General features: G+C 45.9%; 2 protein-coding genes across 2 annotated transcripts; both read right to left on the bottom strand.

The window, feature by feature from the left end:
* Positions 1–1,734: 1,734 nt before the first annotated feature.
* LOC119277219 (5' exonuclease Apollo-like) lies at positions 1,735–4,795 on the bottom strand. The gene is made up of 4 exons (XM_037558470.1): positions 4,367–4,795; positions 4,059–4,267; positions 3,227–3,334; positions 1,735–2,909 (listed from the first exon to the last, which is right to left on the bottom strand). The coding sequence occupies exons 1-4, from the start codon at positions 4,662–4,664 to the stop codon at positions 2,175–2,177; spliced, it is 1,350 nt and encodes a 449-aa protein (XP_037414367.1). The 5' UTR covers positions 4,665–4,795; the 3' UTR covers positions 1,735–2,174.
* Positions 4,796–5,085: 290 nt separating this feature from the next.
* LOC119277217 (universal stress protein PHOS32-like) lies at positions 5,086–10,174 on the bottom strand. The gene is made up of 2 exons (XM_037558469.1): positions 9,157–10,174; positions 5,086–5,519 (listed from the first exon to the last, which is right to left on the bottom strand). The coding sequence occupies exons 1-2, from the start codon at positions 9,941–9,943 to the stop codon at positions 5,512–5,514; spliced, it is 795 nt and encodes a 264-aa protein (XP_037414366.1). The 5' UTR covers positions 9,944–10,174; the 3' UTR covers positions 5,086–5,511.
* Between the last annotated feature and the right edge of the window lie 4,344 nt (positions 10,175–14,518).

Raw genomic sequence — 14,518 nt, 5'->3', positions numbered from 1 at the left:
AATTTGTGCAAATTTAGTTTTACTTCACTAACTTTAAGGGATCTACTAGGTCCGGTAAAATTTTAGTATAGTATATATACTCCACTAAGATATATACTTTAATTTTGAGGGGATCGGTTTTTTTTTTTTTTGAAACAAGGCAAAAGACTTGCCACTTTCATTAATTAAGGAGAAGGTTTAGACAAGAGCCGCAGAGCGGCAATAAAGAAAGATTACTCTCGCGACATAAGCTCACTCAGGTGGTTGGCCCCCGCCAACGCCCAAAGATGGGCCTCCTCTTTGATCTTGGCAACAATAATGGTGGTCGGTGAAGCCGTGTTGCGAAAGACTCTTGCGTTCCGCTCCTTCCATATTTCCCACATGACAAGCATCAGAACAGAGGCAGCGGCTTTCTTGATGTGCCCTCCAGAGTTTATCGTCTTGAGCCACCAATCTTGAACCGTGTCTTCATGGCGCCAAATCAGTGGCGAGTGGTCCTGCATGCCGAGCCAGACGACCACCGCATGTCAGACACGGGTAGTGAACCTACACTGGAAGAGGAGATGGGAGGGGGATCAGTTAGAAATGCCCTCATGATCCTATCTTATTCTCTCCTCGTACGTCGCACCACGTGACCATGGTCACCCCTATATTCAGCCCTGGCTGCTGCGTGCGTGTGTGTATGTGGTCGAACGTTCAACATTCTTGCCCATGGGGATGTATGGTAGGTATTCCTCGACGTCCCAACATTCCAAGTGTGCGCTCTCGGTTTCCCTCCAAAAAGCTAGCCCGTGCACACCGCACCAAACTTGCATGCTCAAACCCCGGTCCAGATTCGAGAAGCGTCCGTCCGTGTCCTGCTAGGACGATATGACGAGCAACAAACTTGTAAGGTGAGCGTCAGGAAACTGTCCTGTCGATTTTATTGTGAGAAATGAAATCGCATGGGAGAAAGGAGCAGCGGAGCACCGCATCGGCTTGGAAAAGAAACCTCAGTGAACATGCAACGACGACGTGACGACGCTTCGGTCTAGGAAGAAAGGACCCGAGCGCCGACGAGCGACCGACCGACCGACGTCTAATCGCGGGGGCAGGCTTTAGGGGCGCTTTCGACGTCGGACTGTTGCATCGGCGCATCACACCACGCCACGGAATTCTGATCCCGGGAAGATGCGCTCGTGTCGCGTCGCATCGCAAGCAAGACGGGATTCCCTGCCCGCTCCGACGGAAACGTCTCCACTCTCCGCCCTTTTGCGTCCCTGCTGACCTGGGCGCATGAGGCTTTATATCTTTCGGAATGTCCAAAGCATCCGCCCTGTTAGCTGCAAGTCGGTGCCGAAAGCTCATGCCGTGCCGACAGTGGTGGCGCCATCGCCCATCGCCGTATCGCCTTCCGGCCCCGCCCCGCCCCGGTGCGTCCACCCCAACAGCAGCCACGTCCGTGCGGCGGTTGGCGTTCAAAGCAGGGGAGATTTTCTCCTGCGCACGGACGCGACCCAAGCCCAACTAACTTGCTCCATCTGCCCCAATTTTTTGGAGGTGTCCGCTTTGAGTTTTCTCGTCAGATGGTAGTACTACTGTGCTGCCTGAAAGTTGCTTTACTGTCTAGAAACTTTTGTCGCATCCAACAAGTGCTCAAGAAAGTGCTGGGCTTTCTATGTTGCAAAGTACTACAGTACTACTAATAAACTGCATCAGGAAGACACTAACTGAAATGCATCTTGCTGACAGAACAGGGTTAAAGGGAACAGATGGCGCCGGTAGCACCCAGAACAGGGTCAATTGTACCACAAGAGTTCCCAGCCCACTGCTTCCAACCATCCATCTGTTAGTTACACGAGCTAAATAAATTTTACTTGTGAAAATAACTCAAGGGAGCTAGGTTGCCCACAGGTTCTTCCTATCCAACTGTTAAACTTTACAGGAGCAGAATAAAATTTACTTGGAGAAATAACTAAAGGGACGATGACAGGTTCTTCATCCAGCTGCTGTCGATCTTTGCAGGATCAAGATAAAATTTACTTGGGGAGATAACTCAAGGGACGACGACACGTTCTTCATCCAGCTGCTGTCGATCTTTGCAGGACCAAGATAAAGTTTACTTGGGGAGATAACTCAAGGGACGATGATAGGTCGTTCATCCAGCTGTTGTCGATCTTTGCAGGAGCAACATAAAATTTACTCGGGGATATAACTCAAGAGACAGGGATGGGTTCTTCGGGTTCTTCAATCTTTGCACCACAGGAATACCTCCTTTTCATCATTATAGCTCTGCTTCTGTACACTGTTGGACTGGCGATCTTGACCATCCTTCTCCTCGGGGCCTTCGAAGCACTCGGTCTTCTCTTAGGCGTCGAGTTTCCAGCATGCCTGCCGTTCTTCACGGGCGTCGAGTTTCCAGCTTGCCCGCCGTTCTTCACAGGCGTCTTGTCAGAGCACGCTTCGTCTCCGCAGAGATGGGCGAAGTGACCACGAGGATTCACATAACAGTATGATGAGCTGACAATCCCTACGACCGTTGACGGGCGCACTGTTTGCATAAAATCCTCTAACTCTGCGAAACAAGCATGGTCGGTGTATGGCAGAGTGTAGGAATCCTTCTCAAATAGCTTTGGTGGTGACGAGGGATCATAGTTCATCTCTATTGTGCCTGCGCCCCGCCCTCGCCCTTTGCATCTGGTAGACTTTGCTGCTGCTTTACCACTGAACTTAGCCTTTCCCTCACAGTTTCTCCATAGCCAAGTGTTGCCTGAAGGCATGATTCCTATAGTTGGACATACTGTGTTCAAAGCTTCAAGACTCTCGATGCTCAGGCCGTACCTTGGAACAGCCCGGACCCTCGTCAAGCTGGTCTGGGTGGTGAAGATCTCTCGATTGTCATCAATGCCTAGAAGGTGCATTGTCAGTAGGCGCTGGGGCCAGACCCAAATCTGACGACGAAAGTGAGAAAAGAATATTTTAGCCTTCAGAAGAAGAAGATCAATGTGTAGCGTTTATAAAGCAAATACAATAGCAGCGTGTGTATCAAAGTTCTGACGCGTGTGTATCAAAGTTCTGACGGCTACACAGAATTTTAGACTAAAGATGACTGAGCAGGGGTGAGAACTTAACACCAATACTGAAGCACGTTTTTCTTTAGGGGACAATACTGAAGCAAGTTTATGTTGAATAAAAGAATGGAAATAGGAAATTAAGAAACATATCAGGAGTAGAACATTGAGCATGTCAAGGAAAGGAGGCTTAGCACCTTCGTTTGTAGTGCTCTGGCTATATAAAGCAAGAGGTCTTCTTTGCCAAGAGTGTCAATGCCAAGAATAACTTCATGATCAGGATGAGCACAAATAAGGTCAACTATCTGCACTCAACACTAAGAAAATATTAGTATAAAACATCCAACATAGCATGATGGGCAATTTAATGGTCACATATACGAAGAAACTTATGTGTAGGCAACTTACTTACAAGTTGGGAATGACATCTTATTGCAGGTAAATTAATTAGCACTAGAACTCTAGACTATATCAGAGCATCCACCCCATTAGTAAAATAGAATGTGGGGCAGCTAATGCTGAACATGAGGAAGTACAACAGCTGTTCAACCAAATCCATGCCCAGTTAGTCTCTGTCCCCTTGAAGATGCAGCTATAGAAAACAATATGCCACTGGTTTTCACCTTTGACAGACATTTGGCTTGAGTGGCATCAACAGGCTATACCAAATTTCTTACTGAAATTCTATGAGCTCCATGCGAAATGCCAAAAGTATTGATGTATAAGCAGCATACTGTGTATATGAACTAGGTTGTAACTGACAGTTGCAACTGACACCAAAGGATGGACACCGATAATTGCATATCAAAGTGCATCTGCTCATTCTGGAGACTTCACTGCTAGAATGGGGTCAGGCCTCCAAGGCATTCTAAGAATTGTTTTCCTTAGGGATCCACAACACAACGTATAATCTTCCTAGTAATTTTTCTCTGAAGAAAAATTCAGACTAGCATGGACTACGGCTGGCTGAAGTGACAGCGTTGCATACACAGGGCAGAAAATGCCACACTGGACCGAATCAAATCTGACCTGCTGAGCGACGACGCGGCGCGGGGGGAAGTTGAGCGACGGGTGGCAGTAGGTGTTGTCCAAGTAGAGCACGTCGACGGTGTCCCCGGCGAGCGCGTCGAGGAGCGCCTTCTTCGCGGCCCGCGCCTTGTCGCACCCCAACTCCCACCGGAAATCCCCGGTGTACAGCCTGCACCCGAGGTCGCCGCGGAAGAGGAACATGAGCGAGCCTGCACACACGGCGCGCGGCCACGGATCGATCAGCGGGTTTACCGAGCGGCGGCAAGCGAGCGCATCAGGAGAGGAGGGTTTGGGGAGGGGAGGCGTACCGGGGCAGTGGATGGCGGGGAGGGCGGTGACGTGGAGGGAGACGGTGCGCCTGGAGATTGGGGAGGTGAGGGTGAGCGAGGCGGAGGCTCCGGCGGCGATGGGGCGGAGGAGGGAGGCGTCGACCCCGGGGAAGCGGGTGGGGAGGAGGCGCGCCGTGACGGGGGAGCAGTAGAGCGGGCCGTGGCGCCAGCCGGCCGCCGCGCCGAGGCCCCGGGTGTGGTCCTGGTGGAGGTGCGTGAGGAAGTAGGCCTGGCTGCCGCCGCTGAACTTGTCCACGGACACCAGCCCCTCGTCCATGGCCGCCGCTGAACTTGCCGCCAATGCGCCGCGGCGGATTTTGGGGGATGTTTTTGCCTTTCTGAGGAAGAGGGGAGGGGAGGCAAGAGACGAGACGCGCGCCAAAATGAAAACGCTAACCGCATGTGGCAATTGTCACAGAGAAGCATGTCAACATTTTCTTTTTTTTTCTTTTTTGAGAGGCATGTCAACATTTTCTTCTTTTTTTTTTTGAACTGCATGTCAACATTTTCGAAACCGCCATCGGACAGGTTTATGTCATCAAGAATCAACGTTAATAATCACTCGTGTAATGAGACTGGATATTAGATTAGTCGTCTTTTTCATCTTCTCCCTTCCTTTTTCACCTGTATGTATATCTACTCTTTGTTGCTCTAGCGTGTCAAAATGAAAACACTAACAGCATGTATCGTGCGGTAAATGTCACAAAGAAGCATGCCAACATTGCATTTATTTGGACACAAACATGTACATACAGAAACCTAGACAGCGTCCATTACCCAAGTATCCAATGCAGAAAACTACCGAAGAGTACAACAGGTACACATATTACATCCGGAAGCCTGGACTTGCAAAACAAGAGAGGTTCATAAAAATACAGCGCATGCACACAGCAATAGTTCAGTCTACTTGCAGTTGACAACATAAAACATCACACGACGCAAACCAACAAAGACCCCCGCCACCTGAGAGCCCGGCTCTAAAGCCTGCCGGCAAAGCCAGTTTATGATTTGCGCGCGCTCGTGCAGTGGATGCTGGATACAGAGTTGCTTCGCTCAGGTACACAGGGATCGCCTAGGTACACAAGCCTCATGGTCTCCTTGCGCTCCGATTGGATGCCATTGCCTCAGTTTTCTGCAGTGAAGAAACAGAGGAGTAAGATCAACATTCGCTCGCAAGCCAACTTAGCAATCAAGTCCAAGTACAAGTTTCAAATGAAATAGAGTCAGGCAGCGACTGAAATAAATATGCGTGCGGAATAGGTGCGTGCATTTGGCATGCAAGGGAGTTCAGAGCTCTTGAATATGAGAACATATTCAAAGGCACCATTGTAAACTACTGAGACAAGGAAAACGAGTAAGCTTGGTTTGTTCCAGTAGATAATTGTACATAACATATGAATAACAGGCTAATGTTCACAAGGACCAGATCATCTGAAACCATTACCCTCCCAAGTATGTTGCCAACACTCTGAACTTGTGAAGACCTTAGGCAGATTCTAGTTCAAATTTGCTACTTAGCACATCCTACAACTCTTAGGGAGAATTGTACTTACATAGGGCCTAATTGGTTTACTAAACTTGGCCTTTGGGGAAGAAACCCGAAGGCATTTTTTTAGGTTAACAAAAGGCCCTGAACACGGCTCCACCCACTACAGTACGGACGAAGATCCTCTAACTTACATGACCTAACTTTGTGTGGCTGACATGTGGGCCAGCTCAGCACCATTGGCGAACCTGACAGGCATGGGGAACAATACACAGAGGTTTCTTTTTTTATGGAAGAACCTGGGTTCGAGCCCTTGTCAGTAGCCCCACTCCTCTGGAGGTCTCACTGCAGCACAAATCGCACGTTCTCTTTTGGTTTACTAAACTAGTAGCATATAACATACAAATAATAGACCAATATTCACAAAGACCAGTCATCTTCAGAATGTGAAACCTTTACCCTCCCAAGTATGTTGGAAACACTCTGAACTTCTGAAGACCTTAGCACATCCTACAAATTTTGCTGATTGTAGGGAGAATTCTGATATAGGGCCTTACTGGTTTACTAGACTACTCCCTCCGTTCCCAAATATTTGTCTTTCTAGAGATTTCAACAAGTGACTACATACGAAGCAAAATGAGTTAATCTATACTCTAAAATATGTCTACATACATCCGTATGTTGTAGTCCATTTGAAATGTTTAGAAAGACAAGTACTCCCTCTGTCCCATAATATAAGAACGTTCTTAACACTACACTAGTATAAAAAGTGTTCTTATATTATGGGACGGAGGGAGAATTTAGGAACGGAGGGAATAGATTTTTTTGCTGCAACCAAGTAGGCATGCTAGATGCTACACACCCATAGCTGATGTCACAGCTTGTCCCACTTGCCAGCCCACAACGATAAGTGGAAAATTTTGGCAACTGCTGCAAACTGTAATTACCAAAAAAGTGTGGTCCTGAACTAATGAGACACATGGTACCCCTGGTACCATGTCATCTGTTCCAGCGTACATAGAAAACTGACAGGTGTATAAGGCTATGAACTGGATACATGGCTAACTATAAGGGTTCCCAAGACATGAGGTATGAGCATGACAGTATTCAACTACAATGACCCAATCAAAAATCAGCAGATGATGAAGTGTAGTGTGAAGCAAAAAAAAAAAAGAGAGAACAGTGATTAGAGAAAATTGATATGCAATGCAGCAAGGGGAAAGTAAAATGAGATATGCATGGGTAAAAGTAACAGATGACCTAAAGGCAACCAAAGAAAGGGTGATCCTATCCATTTGTGACACAAGGGGAAAGGAGAGGAAACTGCACACATACCCATCATTGCATCTTATAAAGGTGTATAGTTTATTAATATTGCTTTACAACATGTAAGTCATGCATGTGAATTTCTTGATGATTTTCCTTGTTTGCCTACATTTATATTCCATTTACAAGTAACACAATCACTAACTAGTCATTCTTCTTTGTCCAAAGTATCGAAGCAAGGATATACTTCCTCCGTTCCAAAATAGATGGCTCAACTTTGTACTAACGTTAGTACAAAGTTATTACAAAGTTGGGTCATCTATTTTGGAACGGAGGGAGTATATAGCATGGTCACTTTCTCTTGTCCTTCTCTTGACTGTATGAACCTCTTCATTCCACTCAAAGCTATGCATTATACTTTGAAATGGGTCGAGTACTACGAAATAAATAACTCAGCTAAACATGGCAACGGAAGTGGAAACAATTAGCGCAGGAGAAATTCTAGAGATACTGTCATGGGAAAAATACCCTTCAGAGTTTCAAAAGCATGAGTTGAGTCTAACTATCGTAGTCCTACAAGAAATCATATATGAAAAACGCATTCCACAGAGCTGATAAGCTGACAACAAAATTTTAATGTGAGGCGGATTAAACCTTTCAAAAGAGATATTAATGTTACACACATTTCTGCATTACTTTAATTAAATTGTAAAGTACAATCGTGTTAACCATGGACAAACAATATAGGAAGCTACAAATGTCCCAAGATGTGATTCTCCTTGATATTAAGTATCAATTTAGGTAACTAACAAGATATAGCCCCTCTTTTGAATTTAGCACAAATAAGAAAGTATAGAATATAATGTTACCATGCTTGCTGTAAAACAATTATATTATTTAAAGAAAAATAGCTTTCACAGAAACTCCCGTATTAAATAGGAGAAAAAGAGAAATGTAACTAATTCCATATATAACTCTCTTTTTAATCAGGAAGTAAAACTATTACGGTTGCATAAGAGATACGACTAAAACTTGATTACATATACATCGATAATTGTTTCAATTCAGCTACGTGGTAGAAACATATAACCAGCAGACAAGATGATCCATAAAAGGAAGAGTCTCATATAAAAGTATAACTAGCCAGCAGATTGCTGTAAATCACTAATTATCTCATGTGCTAACTCTAGACAACTACAGATGCCAATTTGAGCTAGTAGTTCTTCATTACACTAATGTTTCTTCACCGAGTAAATCATCAAGAAAATCAAGAAATAATCTCCTTGTATACAATTACTTACACAAGCATAACAACTGAAATGTACCACCTCTGTGTCAAAAACACATGTCGTTTTGGACATTGACACGGTCTCTAACATTGACATTTTGACCATCGATTTCTTTGAAAATATGCTGTTTTAAATGATGGTTCGGTCTAGTACCATCAATTTGATGTTGCAAATTTCATTAACTATTTCAACATTGATCTTTAAACCTATTTATTTATTTTTACAAGCCAATATCCTAAATAACATGTATTTTGACAAGGAGGTGAAAAGAAACAACTACAGATGGCATCAACAACAACGGATGCAGTGTACAGCAGCAGAGAATTTGATTCATTTTCATTTATCTTTTGACAGCTGAAGAATCTGATTCACAGTTCAATATTTTTGTATTACCTATGTGCCTTTCTCAAATCTCAATACAGTTTATTTTTCATCCACAATTTTAAGAGCACCAGGAAACCTTTACGAGAAGAGAATATCATAGTATTACCACTTCCTCCAATAATCCAGTCCACAGCAGTATTGTGCAAGATAAGATCAACGGTTTTAATCACTGGGTGACTGAAACATCTTAGTACTGAACTAGTTACCAAGGAATGTCTATACTAGTTTTGTTCCATACCATACACTAGTGTAGTATAAATCAGTTCATCCAGCACCTCATGAATAAGCAATCAATCAGCACAAACAATCAAAATCATGGAGTTCAGGAAAGCAGGAGGGCAGACCTTTGTGTGCGTCAGGTGCATCATGATACACGGGCTCATCCTCCGGCACGGTGTGCAGCTCATCTGTTGCTGCTGCTGCCTCCCCGGGGATACCTGCAGCGTCATCTGGGTAGCGAACAACCACAACCGGGCAGACACAGTGATGCACACAGTAATCACTAACACTCCCGAGCCTCCCTTTGCCGCCCTTGCGCGAGGCCCCGAATCCGCGGCTTCCCATGATCATGGCTGACAGGCCAAGGCGCTCGGCCTCGAGGCAGAGGCGCTCCTTCATGTCGTGGTCCTTGACGACGTGGATCTTAAAGGGGATCTGCGCGGCAACGAGCGGCTGCGCCAGGTCCTGCGACTTGGTGGACGTGAAGGCGTCGAAGTCCTCCTCCCGCTTCTTCTGCAGCTCCTCCGCGGAGGCGGCGGGGTCGGAGCCCTCGGCGGCGACGGCGACGGCGGCGTCGTCCGCGTCGTCGTCGGAGACGGAGACGGGGATGGAGCCCCAGTCAGCGCCGTAGAGGACGGAGGTGGGGCGCACGTGGAGGAGCACGACGGCGTCGCCGGGGCGCAGGTAGTTCTGCACGGCCCACCGCACGGCGAAGGCGGACTCGTCGGAGAGGTCGACGGCGATGGCGATGCGGCGATGGGAGGAGGCGTCCTTGCCGGCGAGCGAGGAGAAGAAGTAGCGCGGGGAGGAGGGCTGGATCGTGGCCGCCTGGCCCGCCGCGAGGCGCACCGGCGGCAGCGCCGGGGCCGGCGCGTCGCCGCCGGCCGACGGGGAGGAGGAGTTGGCCGCCATGGGGAGCTGGCTAGGCTAGGGTTTATGCGCTGACCCTTCACGCCGAGCTTATTCCGGGATTTCTCGGTGGCTGTGGCGGATCGAACCAAGGTGAGGTGGGGTGATGCTGATTGGGGGTTTTGGTTTGAAATGGAGGAATCGAGAGAGGGGAGAAGGCAACTGAGCTGCGTGATTTGGGCCTTTGGGGTCGGGGAGGGGGACTGGATTTGCCTTGCCTTGTCGTACACGCAGCGCTGCCCGATGGTGTCGCTTTCTGGTCCGCTTTTCTCTAATCTTTGTCGAGCTTCTCCTAATCTTCCACCTGTTGTGTACGGACTAGTGTTTGACTAACCCTTCCAAAACCGTGTGCTCATTTTCCACAGCAGCTGGAAAACTCCTACTAGTACGTACTAGTATCAGAATTCAGAAGATTGCAACTGGTACTAGTAGTAGCATTATTTGCTTATTAGTACAAGTGGACTATAGCAGATTACAGCTTCTACAAAAAAAAAGGATTATTTACAGATTATTATGTGCGTGATAATCATCGCAGAGTTAGTGGGGTGTCAGTCCGATCGAGTATACGCTGATTTTGGTCCAGGAACGCAGAACGCACTGACCGTTTCCCCTCCGTCTATTCTGGTTGCTGCCAGTTCATGAACCTATACCTATATCCACTCCATGTACGCGTTCGCTGAACGGGACAGCACTGGATGGGGCCGTTAACTGCCACCTCTCCGCACAAGATAGCTACCGGGGGGGCCTCGATCTGGAACGTCACATCAGCGTCGGTTGCCCGCCGTTTGTTGTGTTGTGCGAGCTGTGCGCTTTACCAAAGCCCACGCGAACGGTTTTTGGTGCATGCTGGCTTCTCTGGTCGTCCTCTTGGTTCCGGGCAGCTTCCTGCAAGGTTCAGTCCTTTTTGTTCATAAAATCCTAGAAATAAAAAACTTGTATAAAATGCGATGTCATGTACCTCAAATCGTATGACAAATCCTATGAATAGGAATTGAAAAAAAATTCCTTTTGTTCACATCATAGAAAATTTTCATTCAATCTAGGCAAATGTTTATTTTTCCTCCGAAAATTATGAAAGATACAAATAATTCCGGTGTAGAAATAAGGCTCTATTCCTACAAGCCAACGGACTTTATTAAAAAAAATCTATAGGAATCATATCCTATAAAATTTCTACAAAATTCTTACAAATGAAAGGAGGCCTCGGTGGGATACTCTCTGGAAGTCAAAAGAGTAATTCCCACTTAAGAATTAGCATGCGAAGTTAAAAGAGCAATCTTCACTTAGGAATTGACATGAGATGAGGGTCTCTTTGACTCAGGGCCTTGGATTCAAAGGATTTTTGTGGAGAATTGGAATTCTTGATAATATTTTCTACATCGGTTGTTTGATTTATATGATTGAATCCTATAAGTTTTTTCTTGTTCGGTCGGACGGTCTGACATGTCAGAGTATATGCAAAGGCTTTTGCATCATGTCGGACATTTTTACATGTCTGAGGATTCAACACATGTCAGAATATTCGACCCGTTCCAAAGAGCAAAACATTAAGTCCGACTCATGTCGGATAGTCCAACTTGCCTTGGAATATCTTACCAATAACAAAGGTCTTGCAACACAAAACACATGCATAACTTTCACATATGAACGCCGTTTTCGATGGTCTTGGGCTTGTTTTGAAGTTAACAACAAACTCAAGATCCTCACATGGAGAACAACCTGAGACCAAACAAAATGGAGGATGTAAGAGCATCTTTAAGAAAATCCCCATAAAATCTCTCCCTATAAGTGGTTATACGAGGTATCCGAATAATTTAGAAGAGGTTTGCATGTGCTTTAGCAGAATCTCTATACATCTTCCCCTCTAATATTTTTGGTTAATTATCCTTTTGCCCTTAGTGGTGTCCATTTGCTCAGTTTTGCCCTCAGTTGCGAATCATGCTCAATTTTTCCCCTAGTCTGTCCGCACTGACTCGTTCCGTGAACACTGCCGTCTCCGTCAGGTCAACGTTTTGACTTGGCCTTTGCAGGTGGGACTAGGCGGTAGAGACGCGCTAGACAATCAGACCGTTGCACATGTGGCTTGTGGGAACCAGCAAATATCCGTTGAGCAGAGAGCCGTTGTGGGTGTGCTATATAAGCGGGCGACAAAGAGTGGCGGCGATCATGGCGACAGAGAGAGCGGGCGATAGAGAGCACGGTGGTGACCACGACGACGGAGAGAGCGGGCGATAGAGAGCACGGCGGTGACCACGGCGACAGAGAGAGCGTCGGTGTGAAGATAGCTGTGTGTAGGACCTTGAAGTATGTCTAGAGGGGGATGATTAGACTACTTGACTAATTAAAAACTTAACCTTTTCCCAATTTTAGAGTTTGGCATATTTTAGCAATCTTTGGACAAGTCAAGCAATCATCACACAAATCAAGCAAGCATGCAAAGAGTATATACGCAGCGAAAATTAAAGCATGCAACTTGCAAGAAAGTAAAGAGAAGGGTTTGGAGGACTAAAACGTAGTTGGAGACACGGATGTTTTTGGCGTGGTTCCGATAGGTGGTGCTATCGTACATCCACGTTGATGGAGACTTCAACCCACGAAGGGTAACGGTTGCGCGAGTCCACGGAGGGCTCCACCCAAGAAGGGTCCACAAAGAAGCAACCTTGTCTATCCCACCATGGTCGTCGCCCACGAAGGACTTGCCTCACTAGCGGTAGATCTTCACGAAGTAGGCGATCTCCTTGCCCTTACAAACTCCTTGGTTCAACTCCACAATCTTGTCGGAGGCTCCCAAGTGACACCTAGCCAATCTAGGAGACACCACTCTCCAAGAAGTAACAATGGTGCGTTGATGATGAACTCCTTGCTCTTGTGCTTCAAATGATAGTCTCCCCAACACTCAACTCTCTCTCATAGGATTTGGATCTGGTGGAAAGAAGATTTGAGTGGAAAGCAACTTGGGGAAGGCTAGAAATCAAGATTCATATGGTAGGAATGGAATATTTTGGCCTCAACACATGAGTAGGTGGTTCTCTCTCAGAACTGGTAAGTTGGAAGTGTAGGTTTGCTCTGATGGCTCTCTCCATGAATGAAGAGGAGGTGGAGGGGTATATATAGCCTCCACACAAAATCTAACCGTTACACACAATTTACCAATCTCGGTGGGACCGAGTCAACAAACTCGGTCAGACCGATTTAGTAAACCTAGTGACCGTTAGGATTTTCGGTGGGGCCGACATGCAACTCGGTAGGACCGATATGGTTAGGGTTAGGGTATAACGTAATCTCGGAGAGACCGATTACACAAACTCGGTGAGACCGATTTTGGTAATTAGCTAACCATAGAGTTGGTCAGGTAAACTCGGTGGGACCGATTTGCTCTTTTCGGTGAGACAGAAATGTTACAAAAGGGAAACAAAGAGTTTACATTGCAATCTCGGTGGGACCGATCGCTCACTCCGGTTAGACCGAAACATTATGAAGGGAAACAGAGAGATTACAATCCCATCTCGGTGAGACCGAGATCCCTATCGGTGAGACCGATTTGCCTAGGGTTTGTGGCAGTGGCTATGCCATTTGAACTCGGTGGCGCCGGATAGAAAGAATCGGTGTGACCGACTTTGGCTTTAGGTTTAGGTCAAATGAGGATGTGAGAAAGTAGTTGAGGGTATTTGGAGCATATCACTAAGCACATGAAGCAAGAGGCTCATTAAGCAACACCTCATCCCTCCTTGATAGTATTAGCTTTTCCTATAGACTCAATGTGATCTTGGATCACTGAAATATAAAATGTAGAGTCTTGAGCTTTTGAGTTTGAGCCAATCCTTTGTCCTTGATATTTTGAGGGATCCACTTTCATCATCCATGCCATGCCATTCATTGAGCTTCCTGAAATAATAGTCCTGGAATAGCATTAGCTCAATGAGCTATATGTTGTTATGAATTATCAAAACCACCTAGGGATAGTTGCACTTTCAGTCTCTCCCTTTTTGGTAATTGATGACAACATATAGATCAAAGCTTCGACAAATGATAATAAGATTAAAAAAAACATCGTCGCTTTGAGAAGTATGTGATAAGCAAGAGCTCCCCCTAAATTTGTGCATAGTTTAAGATTTGCTTTGGACTGCAAATGCACAAGAAATTAGGCTCATGGGTTACTCTTCCATGTCACATACATCTTGGTGGAGCGCTCAAAATAATAAAGATTGAATACATGCACTCATCACCAAGCAAAGTGAATGATCATATAAGGATAGGTAAGATAATATCATCAAACATGCATAAGTGTAGCTTATGATCATCAATGTCTCACAGGTAATTGCATAGTATCTCAAGCAATCAAAAAGCAAACAAGTTTAACCAAGAAGACAAGAGAGAACAAAAAACAGCAAATCTCTCTCTCGAAGCCTATGATCTATACATTTTTCTCCCCCTTTGGCAACAAGTTACCAAAAAGTTCATAGAAAATGCATAGTGCTAGATCGTCTCTCAGGCTTGGTCTTCAGGTGGTGGTGGTGTACGGATAACTCCAAGAATGAAGGCTTCTGTTGATGTAGATGGAGCTGGAGGAGTTGGTGC

This window comes from Triticum dicoccoides, chromosome 3B (genome assembly GCF_002162155.2).
Source record: "Triticum dicoccoides isolate Atlit2015 ecotype Zavitan chromosome 3B, WEW_v2.0, whole genome shotgun sequence".
In the NCBI taxonomy this organism is placed as follows: domain Eukaryota; kingdom Viridiplantae; phylum Streptophyta; class Magnoliopsida; order Poales; family Poaceae; genus Triticum; species Triticum dicoccoides.
This window is presented reverse-complemented; position numbering and strand designations above follow the sequence as displayed.

Excerpts from the sequence above, each read along its gene's own strand:
- LOC119277219 (XM_037558470.1), bottom strand. The coding sequence starts at position 4,664 with ATGGACGAGGGGCTGGTGTCCGTGGACAAGTTCAGCGGCGGCAGCCAG. Across the intron at positions 4,268-4,366 it reads CCCCGCCATCCACTGCCCCG|GCTCGCTCATGTTCCTCTTC; the intron begins GTACGCCTCCCC and ends CCGTGTGTGCAG. Across the intron at positions 3,335-4,058 it reads GCCGCGTCGTCGCTCAGCAG|ATAGTTGACCTTATTTGTGC; the intron begins GTCAGATTTGAT and ends TGTTGAGTGCAG.
- LOC119277217 (XM_037558469.1), bottom strand. The coding sequence starts at position 9,943 with ATGGCGGCCAACTCCTCCTCCCCGTCGGCCGGCGGCGACGCGCCGGCC.